Source organism: Callorhinus ursinus, unplaced genomic scaffold (assembly GCF_003265705.2).
Source record: "Callorhinus ursinus isolate GAN/ISIS: 27379988/994484 unplaced genomic scaffold, GSC_fseal_2.0 scaffold2, whole genome shotgun sequence".
Taxonomy (NCBI): Eukaryota; Metazoa; Chordata; class Mammalia; order Carnivora; family Otariidae; genus Callorhinus; species Callorhinus ursinus.
In genome coordinates, this window is record NW_027397064.1 from 20,866,400 (window position 1) to 20,882,857 (window position 16,458).

The 16,458-nt window shown below is 37.4% G+C and overlaps 1 protein-coding gene across 2 annotated transcripts in view; it reads left to right on the top strand.

Moving 5' to 3' along the window:
* Nucleotides 1-14,232, top strand: part of BARD1 (BRCA1 associated RING domain 1) — an 87,727-nt gene extending 73,495 nt beyond the window's left edge. For both annotated transcript variants that reach the window (XM_025892114.2, XM_025892121.2), the window contains 2 exons: nucleotides 10,493-10,590; nucleotides 11,712-14,232. In XM_025892114.2, the coding sequence (XP_025747899.1) occupies nucleotides 10,493-10,590; nucleotides 11,712-12,044 (431 nt within the window). In that variant the 3' untranslated portion in view covers nucleotides 12,045-14,232. The remainder of the gene's footprint in view (nucleotides 1-10,492; nucleotides 10,591-11,711) is intronic.
* Nucleotides 14,233-16,458: the final 2,226 nt, after the last annotated feature.

Genomic DNA, 16,458 nt, shown 5'->3' on the forward strand with positions numbered 1-16,458 from the left:
CCTGGATCATGTGGTAGCTCTATTTTCAACTTTTTGAGGAACCTCCATACTGTTTTCCAGAGTGGCTGCACCAGCTTGCATTCCCATCAACAGTGTAGGAGGGTTTCCCTTTCGCCGCATCCCCACCAACATCTGCTGTTTCCTGACTTGTTCATTTTAGCCGTTCTGACTGATGTGAGGTGGTATCTCACTGAGGTTTTGATTTGGATTTCCCTGATGCCGAGCGATGTTGAGCACTCTTTCATGTGTCTGTTGGCCATTTGCATGTCTTTGGAAAAATGTCTGTTCATGTCTTCTGCCCATTTCTTGATTGGACCCTTTGTTCTTTGGATGTTGAGTTTAATAAGTTCTTTATAGATTTTGGATACTAGCCCTTTATCTGATATGACATTTGCAAATATCATCTCCCATTTTGTTGGTTGTCTTTTGGTTTTGTTGACTGTTTCTTTTGCTGTGCAAAAGCTTTTTATCTTGATGAAGTCCCAGTAGTTCACTTTTGCCCTTGCTTCCCTTGTCTTTGGCCATGTTTCTAGGAAGAAGTCGCTGTGGCTGAGGTCGAAGAGGTTGCTGCCTGTGTTCTCGTTTAGGATTTTGATGAACTCCTGGCTCACATTTAGGTCTTTCAACCATTTTGAGTCTATTTTTGTGTGTGATGTAAGGAAATGGTCCAGTCTCATTAATCTGCATGTGGCTGTCCACTTTTCCCAACACCATTTGTTGAAGAGACTGTCTTTTTTCCATTGGACATTCTTTCCTGCTTTGTCGAAGATTAGTTGATCATAGAGTTGAGGGCCCATTTCTGGGCTCTCTGTTCTGTTCCATTGATCGATGTGTCTGTTTTTGTGCCAGTACCATACTGTTTGATGATGGCAGCTTTGTAATAGGTCTTGAAGTCTGGAATTGTGATGCCGCCAGCTTTGCTTTTCTTTTTCAACATTCCTCTGGCTATTCGGGGTCTTTTCTGGTTCCATACAAATTTTAGGATTATTTACTCCATTTCTATGAAAAAAGTGGATGGTATTTTGATGGGGATTGCATTGAATGTGTAGATTGCTCTAGGTAGCATGGACATCTTCACAATATTTGTTCTTCCAATCCAGGAGCATGGAACGTTTTTCCATTTCTTTGTGTCTTCCTCAGTTTCTTTCATGAGTATTCTGTAGTTTTCTGAGTACAGATTCTTTGCCTCTTGGTTATATTTATCCTAGGTATCTTGTGGTTTTGGGTGCAACTGTAATTGGGATCGACTCCTTAATTTGTCTCTCTTCTGTCTTGTTGTTGGTGTATAGGAATGCCACTGATTTCTGTGCATTGATTTTATATCCTGCCACTTTACTGAATTCCTGTATGAGTTCTAGCAGTTTTGGGGTGGAGTCTTTTGGGTTTTCCACATAAAGTATCATATCATCTGCAAAGAGTGAGAGTTTGACTACTACTTTGCTGATTTGGATGCCTTTGATTTCTTTTTGTTGTCTGATTGCTGTGGCTAGGACTTCTAATACTATGTTGAATGGCAGTGGTGGTAGTGGACATCCCTGCTGCATTCCTGACCTTAGAGGGAAAGCTCTCAGTTTTTCCCCATTGAGAATGATAATCGCTGTGGGTTTTTCATAGATGGCTTTTATGATATTGAGATATGTGCCCTCTATCCCTATACTCTGAAGAGTTTTGATCAATAAAGAATGCTGTACTTTGTCAAATGCTTTTTCTGCATCTATTGAGAGGATCATATGGTTCTTGTTCTTTTATTAATGTATTGTATCACATTGATTGATTTGCGGATGTTGAACCAACCTTGCAGCCCAGGGATAAATCCCACTTGGTCGTGGCGAATAATCCTTTTAATGTACTGTTGGATCCTATTGGCTAGTATTTTGGTGAGAATTTTTGCATCCATGTTCATCAGGGATATTGGTCTGTAATTCTCCTTTTTGATGGGGTCTTTGTCTGGTTTTGGGATCAAGGTAATGCTGGCCTCATAAAACGAGTTTGGAAGTTTTCCTTCCATTTCTATTTTTTGGAACAGTTTCAGAAGAATAGGTATTAATTCTCCTTTAAATGTTTGGTAGAATTCCCCTGGGAAGCCATCTGGCCCTGGGCTTTTGTTTGTTGGGAGATTTTTGATGACTGTTTCAATTTCCTTAGCAGTTATAGGTCTGTTCAGGTTTTCTATTTCTTCCTGGTTCATTTTTGGTAGTTGATACATCTCTAGGAATGCGTCCATTTCTTCCAGATTATCTAATTTGCTGGCATATAGTTACTCATAATATGTTCTTATAATTGTTTGTATTTCTTTGGTATTGGTTGTGATCTCTCCTCTTTCATTCATGATTTTGTTGATTTGGGTCCTTTCTCTTTTCTTTTGGATAAGTCTGGCCAGGGGTTTATCAATCTTGTTAATTCTTTCAAAGAACCAGCTCCTGGTTTCGTTGATCTGTTCTACTGTTCTTTTGGTTTCTGTTTCATTGATTTCTGTTCTGATCTTTATTTTTTCTCTTCTCCTGCTGGGTTAAGGCTTTATTGGCTGTTCTTTCTCTAGCTTCTTTAGGTGTAGGGTTATTTTGTGTATTCGAGACCTTTCTTGTTTCTTGAGAAAGGCTTGTATTGCTATATACTTTCCTCTTAGGACCGCCTTTGCTGCATCCCAAAGATTTTGAACAGTTGTGTTTTCATTTTCATTGGTTTCGATGAATTTTTTAAATTCTTCTTTAATTTCCTGGTCGACCCATTCATTCTTTGGTAGGATGCTCTTTAGCCTCCACGTATTTGAGTTCTTTCCGACTTTCCTCTTGTGATTGAGTTCTAGTTTCAAAGCACTGTGGTCTGAAAATATGCAGGGAATGATCCCGATCTTTTGGTTCCGGTTGAGACCTGATTTGTGACCTAGGATGTGATCTATTCTGGAGAGTGTTCCATGGGCACTAGAGAAGAATGTGTATTCTGTTGCTTTGGGATGGAATGTTCTGAATATATCTGTGAAGTCCATTTGGTCCAGTGTGTCATTTAAAGTCTTTATTTCTTTGTTGATCTTTTGCTTAGATGATCTGTCCATTTCAGTGAGGGGGTTGTTAAAGTCCCCCACTATTATTATTGTATTGTTGTCGATATGTTTCTTTGCTTTTGGTATTAATTGCCTTATATAATTGGCTGCTCCCATGTTAGGGGCATAGATATTTACAATTGTTAGATCTTCTTGTTGGATAGACCCTTTAAGGGTGATATAGTGTCGTTCCTCATCTCTTATTATAGTCTTTGGTTTAAAATCTAATTTGTCTGTTATAAGGATTGCTACCCCAGCTTTCTTTTGGTGTCCATTAGCATGATAAATTGTTTACTACCCCCTCACTTTCAATGTGGGGGTGTCTTTGGGTCTAAAATGAGTCTCTTGCAGACAGCATATCGATGGGCCATGTTTTTTTAATCCAATCTGATAGCCTCTGTCTTTTGATTGGGGCATTTATTCCATTTACATTCAGGGTAACTACTGAATGATATGAATTTAGTGCCATTGTATTGCCTGTAAGGTGACTGTTATTGTGTATTGTCCATGTTCCTTTCTGATCTGTGTTACTTTTCGGCTCTGTCTTTGCTTAGAGGACCCCTTTTGATATTTGTAGGGCTGGTCTCGTGTTTGCAAATTCCTTTAGTTTTTGTTTGTCCTGGAAGCTTTTTATTTCTCCTTCCATTTTCATTGACAGCCTAGCTGGTTATAGTATTCTTGGCTGCATATTTTTCTCATTTAGTGCTCTGAAGATACCATGCCAGTCCTTTCTGGCCTGCCAGGTCTCTCTGGATAGGTCTCTTGCCAGTTGAATGTTTCTACCATTGTAGCTTACAGATCTCTTCTCCCGAGCTGCTTTCAGGATTTTCTCTTTGTCTCTGAGACTCGTAAGTTTTACTATTAGATGTCAGGGTGTTGATGTATTTTAATTGGTTTTGAGGGGGGCTTCTCTGTGCCTCTTAGTGAAGCATTTCTGTCAACTAAAATTGATAGGCAACTTCATGTTTACTGAAATCCTTCACCAATGATTCTGTAAGAATTATTTAAAAAAATAAAAAAATCTTTTGATCTAATAGTCCCACTTCTGAGGATTTGTCCTAAGTAAGAAATACTGAAGAAACAAAAAAGTTATTTTCATTGTTATTTCCAATCGCAGGACATGGGGGGAATAACCTTAAATTGTAAGCAATTAAGAAAAGTTTAAATGTATTCTCTGAAAAAATTCATATTTTTATGTGATAAGTATTAAGACTAAAGTATTATAAAAAACAGGATTGTTGAAATTTTGAAAAAGCATAAAACAATTATATCTTCACTTTTAACATTATATAAATGTGTGAATGCATGCAGGCGAAGGATAGGTCAAGAGAAAATGTTGGTGGGTTGATAAGCAGAGACCTATTTGTGACATTTTAAAAGACGATTTGTGTCTGGGGCGCCTGGGTGTCTCAGTCGGTGAAACATCTGACTGTTGATTTCAGCTTGGGTCATGATCGCAGGGTCTTGAGATTGAGCCCCACACTGAGCTCCACATTGGGCTCCATGCTTGGCTGGGAGTCTGCTTGGAATTCTCTCTCTCTCTCTCTCTCTCGCTCTGCCCCTCCCTCCGCTGTTCACTCTCTCTCTGAAAAACTGAAAGCAAACAAAAAAACCCAGTGTGTCTTTTAAATGAAATCCATGTGCTCTAAGGAGAAATTCATCTTCTTAAGTTCCCATGAAAATTAGAAAGTTTATTTTTCAACTTTACAAAGATTAATTGGATAGGTAAGGGCTTCAGTCTTATTTTCAGTGAAATTAGCACCTGTGTGTGTATGTTGCTGCTGTCAGATATACTGGATCTTCTATACTAGTTCTGTAGACCTAGCAAGTACATTTTGATGTGGTGATTGTCCTACCAGTCAAAACAGAAATTCTTATATACATATTTAAACTTTAAATATATGACTAAAGAATACCAAGTATCAGTTTTTAAATTATTTTATTAAGAAAAAATTTGGATGTTTGAAAAAAAAGAAAAAATGTTTAGTCTTTAACCCACAACTCTATAAAGGGGATTATTTGGGGGCACCTGGGTAGGTCACTCAGGCAAGCAGCTGCCTTTCGCTCAGGTCATGATCTCAGGGTCTTGAGATCGAGCCCCACGTCGGGTCCCTGCTCTGCAGGAAGTCTCCTTCTCCTCCTCCCTGTGCCTGCCGCTCCCCCTACTTGTGCGCTCTCGCTCGTGTTCTCTCTCTCTCAAATAAATAAATAAAATCTTTTAAAAAATTAAAAATAAAATCTTAAAAAAATAAAAGGGATTATTTTGATATTGTTCATAATACGGGGTTTTAGAATTGATACCGAAAGTTTGCCTAATAAAATTTTACGATACAGCATGTAATATATATCTATATATTTAAAGATATGTTTGTTTATTTTAGAGAGAGTGTGTGTGTAAGCAGGGGAAAGGGCAGAGGGAGAGGGAGAGAGAATCTCAAGCACACTCTGGCTGAGTACAGAGCCTGAGGCAGGGCTTGATCTCACGACCCTGAGATCATGACCCTGAGATCATGACCTGAGCCAAAACCGAGTCAGATGCTCAACGAATGAGCCACCCAGGCACCCCAATACAGCATGTAATATATTTTTGTGGTAGAATTTGATCTGCTTCTCAATATGCATTAAGTAAAATAAATTCAGCATACTCGCCTATGAAGAAATATGCTTTTATATATAAATAAGTTTGTAATTGGAATACTAGCTTAAAAAGTAGTCAGAAATAACCAGTTATTAAATGGTATTTATATAAAATTACAAAATCTAATGGTCTGTGATAGCATTTTCTGTGATATCCCCAGTCTAGAGGTTCATGATGTCATGAGTGGAACATTTAGCTTTTATTTTATATTTTCAGCCTTCAGTTCATTGTCCTTCCACTCTGTACTGCGGCATTTCATAATATTGGGTTTATTTCTTCTTTTACCAGCCACCCAGATTTTCAGAAATTACAGGGAGAGTGTAAGTTGTTTTTCCACTATTGTTGTCACTGTTGTTAAAGGTTTCCTGTGATGATTTCCTTTTTTCTAAAGTTTAGTGATATCATAGCTTATTTGCCTAAAAAGCCAAATAGAAAAGCATTTAAAAAATATTTTATTTGTACAACTTGGATATTCATTTTTAATAGAATCAGAGGGAGAGTTTCTCAATGTCTGTTTTACTAATATGCTGTTATTTTGAGTTCCATAAGTGCCTGGTTTAGATCTAATGATATATTTATTAGGACTTCTGATTTTACCATAGAATGATATTTGTTTCTGTATTTTAATTTTTTTTTTTTTTTTTTTTAGGACTTAGGTGTTGTGTGAGAGTGGTATTTAATTCTGATTTTCACTGCTATTTCAGTTATGGATAGCCAGTAACTCCAGAAAAAATAGCAGTTCTTTAAAATGGTTTATTTACTGCTCTAGGTTTTGAAGAAAGTGAGCAGATTCTGTGGCCTTCCATGGAAGGGTAGTTTCCCACTTTGGACATTTAATAAATCTCCATTTTAAAGCTTTCATCTTCATTGTATTTTATAATCATTTGTATGTAGCTGTGGATTTAGGAAACCTTTTTCCTACTCCTTCCCATTTCCATGATTTAAAACTAGATTTTTCCCTTCTAAAACGATTAAGCTTAGTATAGATTCACAAGCATCATCAGCAGTTCATGAAAATAAACAGTCATTGATATATATATGTGCTATTATGAGGTGTAGGAGGTAAGAGTGGTTACTAGAGATTAAAGATAAAGGGATATCTTTCCATATAGTACAAATTTCTTTTTTTTTTTTTTTTAAAGATTTTATTTATTTATTTGACAGAGAGATAGATAGCGAGAGAAGGAACACAAGCAGGGGGAGTGGGGGAGGGAGAAGCAGGCTTCCCGCTGAGCAGGGAGCCTGATGCGGGGCTCAATCCCAAGACCCTGAGATCATGACCTTAGCTGGAGGGAGACACTTAACAACTGAGCCACCCAGGCACCCTTTTAAAAAAATTATTGTAGCCCAGAATTCATAAGCTGCGTTAGTATGCAAAGATTCCAGGCTTTGCTCAGGTAGCCAGAGCTACTTTTAATGACTTTTGAGTTAATGACTTTGAGTTAAGCAGTACTTTGGGAATTGGGCTCCTTACCTATATAAAAAAGTAATAAATCAGGGCCAAAGGAAAGCTTACCTGAAATGGTAGACATGATCAGGAATATATGTGGTCGAAAAGAATCTCTGAACTTTAATAAAAGAGGTAATTCATTCCAGTATTTCTGCAAAATGATAGCTTCAGTCAAAATCTCGAAACATAATGGAACATGTGAAAAGGAAGAAAGGGTATAAACTTTTTATAAGGATAGTGGCTCCACACATTTTAACGTATATATCATTCTGGCATATGTAGAAATCTGTGTTTACATAAATAACATAGCTTATTCATGTAGTCATTTTGGTTTGGAAATTATTAGCCGAAAAGCTAATAAATGGTCTTGCATATGCTTCTTATTTCTTCAAAAGAGAGGATAAGTATCCATCTTTTGCTAATAAGCTGTTTTAGTGTCAGATGATGGAATAATACCAACTTTACTAAATATTTATTACAAACATAAAACATTTTTTGGTTTTAAGAAGTGTCTTTTAATTGGTGGAAAATGGCCTATTTTTAAGTCTTGATGTATATATAGAGAATAAGGATTACAGTATATATTGTACTTTGGGTGACTTATGTCAGTGAATGTTATGAAAGTTCTGATGTTTTGTTTAACATGGAAGATAGGTTTAGGAATTCTTGCTGCAGTTTGCTTAACTTTTATTGAGTAAATAAAATATTAAAATACCATCCATTATTTCAACTTGTTAGTTTGGTAATGTTTTGGCTGGCAGATTCTTCCATTTCATTGATGATGTTAATGTATCACTATTTAAATAGCTGAAAGTTTATTTTAAAGTATCTTATCCTTTTTTTTTTTTTACTTGTTTAGTAAATCAAGTTAGTTGGTTTATTTCAAAAGAGGTTCACTAGAAAATTGATATGAATTGATATGTAATGATCATAAATGTCAATAAGTAAATGTTGAGAAAGACTAGTAATAAAATAATTGATTCACTAAAGACAAAGCCAAATGCATTGTTCTCCCCACACCTCCTCTCCCAGGGTAGTCACCAGTTTTTGCCATTTGGTACAATTTTTTGCTAATCTCTTCAATGAGGATCCTCCTACTTAGTCATCTGTTAAGTGGTTATATGACATTGTAAGAGAGGTGTAATATGTTAAATCTGAGTAGAGAATGTCTGACATTTTATTTGATGCTTTATTTTTTTAATCCCTTTGGCCCTTGTAGGCATTCAATTTGGACTAGATGTTGCTCCTAATTTTCAAAAGATTCTTCATATTTTCTATGCTATGACAGCAACTAACAGAACACTTAATCATCATTCAAGCATGTTATTAAAGACCTGCACACTGTTCCTTAATTTTCAGGGGGAAAATGCTTTATTTTCTTTCTTCTTGATCATGAAGTTGCAGAGAGAGAGTTGGCAGATTGTATTCAACGCACTAATTAGAGCATCAGATTTTTCTTTCTTACTGTATAGAATTTGTTGAACAATTGCTGTAAAGCTGTAAATTTTGTGACTTGAGGTATTCACACTATAGAGGCCCCAGCGTCTTGCCGTGGAACCTCCCTGCCGCCTTGTCTGGGACAGCCAGATGTTACCCTTCTCTCCTTCCCGAATCTGGTGACTGAGCCAATGCCAGCACATCGCTGGGATCAATAGATACCATCTTAATACACCGTTTTGACAGTTTCAGTAATCAACCAAATGAATTTGTAAAATAGATAAGCAGCAAGCATGGGCCCAGCCCATTTATTTATTTCTGTAATTAAGACATTTGCTCTTCACTTGTTACAGTAGTTATCATAGGCGTATTCGGTCCTTGGCTTTATATGCTGTCATGTTCATTCATCTAAAGATACTGGTACGAATGCTCTGCAAGTGTCATTAGGAAAGGAGATTTAGGAAGGGGACTACGTGCATAAGCGATAACTAAAAATAATAATTTACATGTAAAATAATGAGTTTAAGGTAAGTCCATGATTGAGTTAGACTGCTAATGTTTTTTAGGTTGGTTTTTAATAATAGAAACAGTATGTGATGCAGTGTAAGCACACAGGCATTGTTTCTGGTAGGATGCTTTGGCCTAGTCAAAAATGTTGAGACTTATTTTTCAATATACAGTACATATTTTTTTTAAAGATTTTATTTGTCAGAGAGAGAGCACAAGCAGGGGGAGTGGCAGGCAGAGGGAGACGCAGGCTCCCCACTGAGCAGGGAGCCCGATGCGGGGCTCGATCCCGGGACCCTGGGATCATGACCTGAGCCGAAGGCAGATGCTTAACCGACTGAGCCCCCCAGGCATCCCTATACAATATATATTTTAATATTAGCTCCATTAGAAAGCCAGTTGTTTACTCAGTGGGCAAACTATTAAAAAGTTTTTAAGTGCAGTTTTTATTATATGTAGAAACCCAACAATTTTTATAGAACAATTGTATTTATGATGAGTTAGAATAACATTCAGAAGTTCAGCGTAACAAACTTGACTAAATATGATTTTTGTATTAAAAACATTGGAGGAAAGGGATACCAAAGCATAAGCAAAATTAAAGAATCACATGATAAGGAATTACAGCTATCCCAAGGTTGAGTGTTGAATTTGAATATGCATTAACAGTTCCAAGTTAAGAAAAATTCAATCTCTTGACAAAGCTCTGCTTTTGGAGAGATGGTGAATTAGTTGTTAAAATCTCGTGACTTTTATATATTAAGCAGTATCTTGGAACATCTTTATTGAAGCAGCTCTAAAGCATTTGAAATATTCACCAAGTCATCTTTAGCCTGGAGAATTCAACTCTGTACCTGTCAAATTCCAAACATGTCCCAAGCTCTGCTTACTATTTAACAAGTACTGTCGTGTCTCTGCTGGGTGGCCATCTGAGCTAGGTGCTGTGGACTCAGGCACTTTCCTTATGTCAGCTCACTTTAGAGTCTAACAGGGTTAGACAAAAACTGTGGAAATGAGCAGTGCAGGAGATAAGCCCTCAAGTTCAAATCACTGTGGGCTGAACTAAATGAGGAACTTTTTATCCACCTTCCTTTTGGTAATTGCTATAAATAAAAATTTAGATTTTTATAACTTCATGTGAAATAGCATATTGATTTAGGTTTTTCAGAAAAGAGACTAAAATTAGTGTTCAGTACACTTCACTGCTTAGTTCTCTGAAGGAAAGATTCCTTATATTTATATGGAAAAACCATTTTTCTTACATTTTGTTTTAACATAAGTAAGGTTTCTATTTCTGTTTCAGAACAACAGTTAAAACAACCATGGAGAAGAAAAATCACCCTAGGTAAATTACTTGTTTCAGTGAGAAACCAGTACTCGATACTTATTTTGCTTTTATCCTTTTTTTTTTTTTTGTTAGGGGTGAAAGCATGTCTACAGAGAAAAGCATGTGAACAGGAGGAAAAATATGAGATTCCTGAAGGGCCACAGCGAAGCAGGCTCAACAAGGAACAGCTGGTATTTGTCTTTCGATACTATTTTCATTGGGCTTATTATAACTTAATAGTATCACTGTCAGGAAAAACTTCTCTTGCCCTTTCAACAAGTACAGGTGACTGATTAAAATTTTAATTGTGCTTGTTTCAAGCACTTGATTCTGAGAGATGATCACAATGAGCAGTAAAACCCAGAAGGTGATAATTTCATACTGTTAATGGACTGTTGGCATCTTGAACATTCCCATAAACCTTTCAGAATCTGAGGTAAGTCTCAGAATCAGGGAGTAACTTGAAAGAAGACTTATGGCTACTGCTTGGATTTAGGTCCCATATGTCTTTATTGCCACATATTGTAGTTTTAATGGGTAACATTCCATTATCCTGTGTGCGTGTGTGTGTGTGTATATATATATATATATATATATATATATATATATAGGAAATGACAAAGAAAAATTTGCATAGAAGGCAGTTGTGGAACTTTTTTTTCCATAAAGCACAAAGAGGTGTGTTTCATAGCTAACTGGATGCCTAGCCATAGCTTTGTAATGTATTGTATGTGTTGTGTTGTATGTGTCTGGAACCCTGGAGGCCACATTCCCACCGGAGCTGTCCTCGAGAGCAGAGATTCATCACACAGAGGGACCTGAGTAAGGATGGACAGAACTGGGTCAAGATCCACAGAATGATGTTACTTGTAGAATTTTATTAAATGTTGCTGGGTATCCCTGAAGCTCAGTTGAGATACCCTAGGAGTTCATGGGGCTTTAAGTCCCACCAAATATGAATAACATTCTGATAAAGGAAGTTTAACGAGAAGTTTCTGTTTGCTTTTTTTAAAAATATGTGTGCTTATCAGAAACATCCACACGCAGCACACCCTAACACCTAAAATCTGAGGAGAGTGAAGGTCCTGCGATGGTGGCTGAGTTTTAGGAGAAAGATTGTAACTAGGAAGCCTATAAATATCGAAGTACTTTTCTTGACCCAAATAATGCACTTGAAATACAGTTTATCCCAGCATTTCATTTAAGCAGCTTCTTAATAGCTCATGACTACTTATCTATATTTTCCTCATTCATATGCAGTGTTTTTAAATATTTTGATCTGCTTTTAACAAGCCTTTTCTTGTTTTTTCAGTTGCCAAAGCTGTTTGATGGATGCTACTTCTATTTCGGGGGAACCTTCAAACACCATCCAAAGGACAACCTTATTAAGCTTGTCGCTGCAGCTGGGGGCCAGGTCCTTAGTAGAAAGCCCAAGCCAGACAGTGACGTGACTCAGACCATCAATACAGTTGCATACCACGCGAGACCTGATTCTGATCAGCGCTTCTGCACACAGTATATCATCTACGAAGATTTGTCTAATCATCGCCCAGAGAGGGTCCGGCAGGGCAAAGTCTGGATGGCTCCTTCCAGCTGGTTTATTGATTGTGTGATGTCCTTTGAGTTGCTCCCTCTTGACAGCTGAATATTGCACCAGATGAACGTTTCAAATTGAACTCACACTGTTTTGATCATTCACATTTTTATAATAGGTAGACTCGTTCATACATATTTTTTCCTTGAATTAAAAAACAAAACAAAACTTAGGCCAGACTTAGAATTCATTCTCTGTTTACCATTTAGATGCTGAAATTGCTTTGAAGGATTTTTCTTTTTAAAACTGGTGTATGTTTTGATTCATCATGTCTTTTTATTCAAATTATCAGCTATCAAAGATTAATGAGGGAGTACCAGAACTATTGGTTAAATATACAAGCAGTATCATTACTCTCTCAGCCTTTTAATGTTCTTTGATGAAAATAATCCACACTTGCCACCAGCAAAAATACTTCCCATCCTTAGTAAACAAAGAATATTGTCAAATAATTGATTCTGGCTTTATTGTAATAGAGTACCTGGTCTGAATGTACCACCATAGGTGTTAAATTCTTCTGTCTACAATTGTCTTCATCTTACGTTGTGTTTAGTTTCTTATAATTTACATGGCTGTTAGTTCCTACGTTTTTATCCCTTCTTTTTATCTTCCGTATTCATCAAGAAATCATGATTTAAACCATAGCATTTTTCTTCGGTGGTGAAAAATCAACATTGGACTCATGGTACATATTTTTATTGTATATACTTGCTTATTGTTAGCTATCAATTTGTGACTGTGTTTATCTACAGTGTATGTACATATACATAGAGCATTTTCTCTAACAAATTTTAGTATCAGTATTCCTTAGAAGGTCTCACCAGATTAGTAAGTTGTCAATCAGATGTTAATTAAATTAGGGCTAGTCCTTTTTCCAGTAGACCTCACTACATATTGCTAAAATAATTGTTTTTGAAGGTCTTAATTTCTTCTTTTGTGAAGATTTTATTTTTCCATTTTTAGATTGCTGTGGAGGCAGAAGTTGGGAATTATCTGATTAGAAAAGATTTTGTCCAGGTGGTACAAAAGGCCATCACAATAAGTCTAAAGGCAGGAGTGGGAAGGGCTGTCTCCTAATACAAGACCACAGAGTAGGAGACAGGACGCCACCTGAGCCTGGGGAGTCCTGGGGAGGTTACTCTGATTGGAGTGTTCTTGTTTGTGAATGAATCGACAAGGTAAATTAGATCATTTAAAAATATTTGTAAGAAGAATTCTTTAATAAGTCTTCCTAGAAACTGAACATAGTTCTATGAAAGACATGGGAAGGGAGACACTGAGAGACCTGCCAGGTTTGGTCTCTGTTGGGCTGGAGATGAGTGAAGCACTGGATGAGAATACTCAAGAGTCTGAAGTGAATGAACATTAGTAAGATTCATTTATTTGTAAGTGTGAGATTCTGCTGATTATTTCAAAATAAATCTTACTGTAATTCCTTCTCTCACATGTCACGTTTCCATATCAAGAAACACATTATGTAAACACACTGATACACTGGGGACCCGGTCCTTCACGGATGAATTAGCTCTGCAACCCTCTCCAACCAGTCATGTCTTTGTCCCACATTTCATTCTAATGGAGAATGATGAACACCATAGCACCAAGCAAATCTGAGGGGTTAGCTAATGTCTGGATTAAATAATTTAGGACTCTCTGGGATTTCGGTTTGTCATTTTTGATTTATAACTGACTTGTGGTCACTCTCTGTTGCCTCATCGGTCACATTCCTAGACAGGTTTGTGTCTGTTCCTCCGATCTGAATCCCTGTTTGTAAAACGACTTTGGGGGTTGCTGCCCACTCTCCTTCATTCATTTTCTTGGTTTATCACCCCTCCCTCTTTGTTGTATTCTGTCCCCCACTATTAAGCAGTTTTATTTTTGGTTCCTTTAAATATTTATTTTGACAGCAGTTGGTTGATGTTAAGCTCTTGAACCTTGTAATATCTGTGTAGATACACTTGTCACTGTTTTCATTTGTCCATCACAGATTCAAGCTTCCTTTCTATTGACTATAAATCATTAAAGTTATTTGTGTTTCTGTATTTCTATATCTTCTTATAGTAGTAGTTTACTTATTCTGGGCTGTTGATGAATGAGAACTCAGTAAGACCTGAGAGGAAATCTTTGAGCTAACAAAAGCTTATCTTTTGGAACACTTAACACATTGCGGTTAATTTTGGATAGAAATATTTCTAAACTATAATACTTTACTACCTTAAATAAATGTGTCTGAATACAATGTAATTTTGATAGTTTGGAATCATCATTAAGAGGGTCAGTGATTACACAGTGACTCCTTCATGGATCCGTTAAAGCCAGAGGGTCGGCAGCTTCTCCACAGTATCACGGGGCTGCTTGTTACTTCTCTATTTCCTTTTTTTTTTTTTTTTTAATTTTTCTTTAAGATTTTATTTGAAGAGAGTGAGCTAGCCAGGGGAGAGGCAGAGAGAGAGGAGAAGCAGAGTCCCACTGAGCAGGGAGCCTAATGTGGGGCTCAATCCCAGGTCCCCGGGATCATGACCTGAACCAAAGGCAGTCGCTTAACCAACTGAGCCACCCAGGCGCCCCTAATTAATTTTTTTTCTTTTGACTTGCTAAGGAATGAAAACCAGGCAGGAACCATATTAGAATTATGAGTGAAATGAGGCTAAATAAGCAGTGTGTGAGGGTTTTGGTGATTTACCGAATAGATACTTAAATTTTTGTAGAAAAGTTTTTTTTTTTTTTAACTTTTTTTTTTTAAAGATTTTTATTTATTTGAGAGAGGTAGAGTAAGAGAGAGAGAGTGCACAACAGGGGGTAGGGTCAGAGGGAGAAGCAGACCCCCCACCGAGCAGGGAGCCCGATGCGGGACTCGATCCCGGGACTCCAGGATCATGACCCGAGCCGAAGGCAGTCGCTTAACCAACTGAGCCACCCAGGTGCCCCTGTAGAAAAGTTTTACCATTTATTCTACCTATTTTGATATCTTTTGAGCCTGCTTTGTGAATTTGGTGATTAAGTGACCTCTGCATAGGTGAAGATTATCTATTGGAAGGTTTGATGTTTCTGTGGGAATAAGAAGATGCAGGGAGGGGTAGTCATATTACACATTAGCTGTAATTACCTCCTTGGGTTGGGGCAGAAAAAGAGCCTGCTGTGATCTGAAGGTTCGTGGACCTCATGACAGCCACAAATGTGTATTCTGTTCTCTAACGAGAACACAAAATGGTGGGAAATCGTGCTTATTTAATAACTATAAGCCATTATTTTGTTGGAACTACAAATTGTGAACTTAATGTATGATCACCTAATGAAAACTAAGCAGTTCTAATTTTTTTCAGTCAGCTAATACATACTGTGGCTACTTAGTTACATACTATTTTATGAATTAAGGATTGTTGATTATGTAGCATTTTAAGGCACATAACAATACCTTTCCTTTATTAGAATAGCAATGTGGGAGAAGTTGAGGAAGGCACTAGACCTTTCTGACTCTGACCTAGCTTAAAAGGTTGATGACTAACTCCCCAGACCTGAAGAGGTTTCCTTTGGCCCCAGTGCTCCCGTGGGCCTGTGTAGGTCACCTCCAGAAGGCCAGTAAGCCTATTGTCAGGCTTGGAGATTGAATTATAGATAGGGCAGGCTGGGGGGGCGGGGCATGACTCCTGTGCAGGCTTTGGATTCAGCTGGACCTGGGTTTGTTTATCATCTCTCCTAGTTTCGCTAACTTGTGTTTGCAGTTAATAAAGTGAGAAAAATACTCTGCATCTCACATGGGCATAAAGGTGGACAAAAGCATTGAGCACCTTGTTTGGGCATTTACAGGATCACCTTCCAAAACCTTGGTGAACAATATGAATAAGAGACTTCTCTAAAGGCAGCTCATTAGAGGTGACTTTTGGTAGCACAACTCAATTTAAGTCCTGAATAGTCCTGGCTATTGCCCCCAACCCCTGCTCAACTGCTGCCTGTCCTGTCTTCACTTTGCTGGGCTTTTTTTTTTTTTTTTTAATTCAATTAATTAACACATAATGTATTCCTGGTTTCAGAGGTACAGGTCTGTGATCCGTCAGTCCTATATAATACCCAGTGCTCATTACATCACATGTGCTCCTCAATGTCCATCCCCCAGATATCCCAGCCCCCTGCCCCCCTTCCCTCCAGCAACCCTCAGTTTGTTTCCTATGATTAAGAGTCTCTTGTGGTTTGTTTCGCTCTCTGGTTTCATCTTCTTTTATTTTTTCCTCTCTTCCCCATGAGCCTCTGTTTTTGTTTCTTAAATTCCACATATCAGTGAGATCATTTGATAATTGTCATTCTCTGATTAACTTATTTCACTTAATACCCTCTAGTTCCATCCATGTTGTTGCAAATGGAAAGATTTCAATTTTTGATGGATGCATAATATTCCATTGTGTATATATACCACATCTTCTTAATCCATTCATCTGTCGATGGATATCTTGGCTCTTTCCATAGTTTG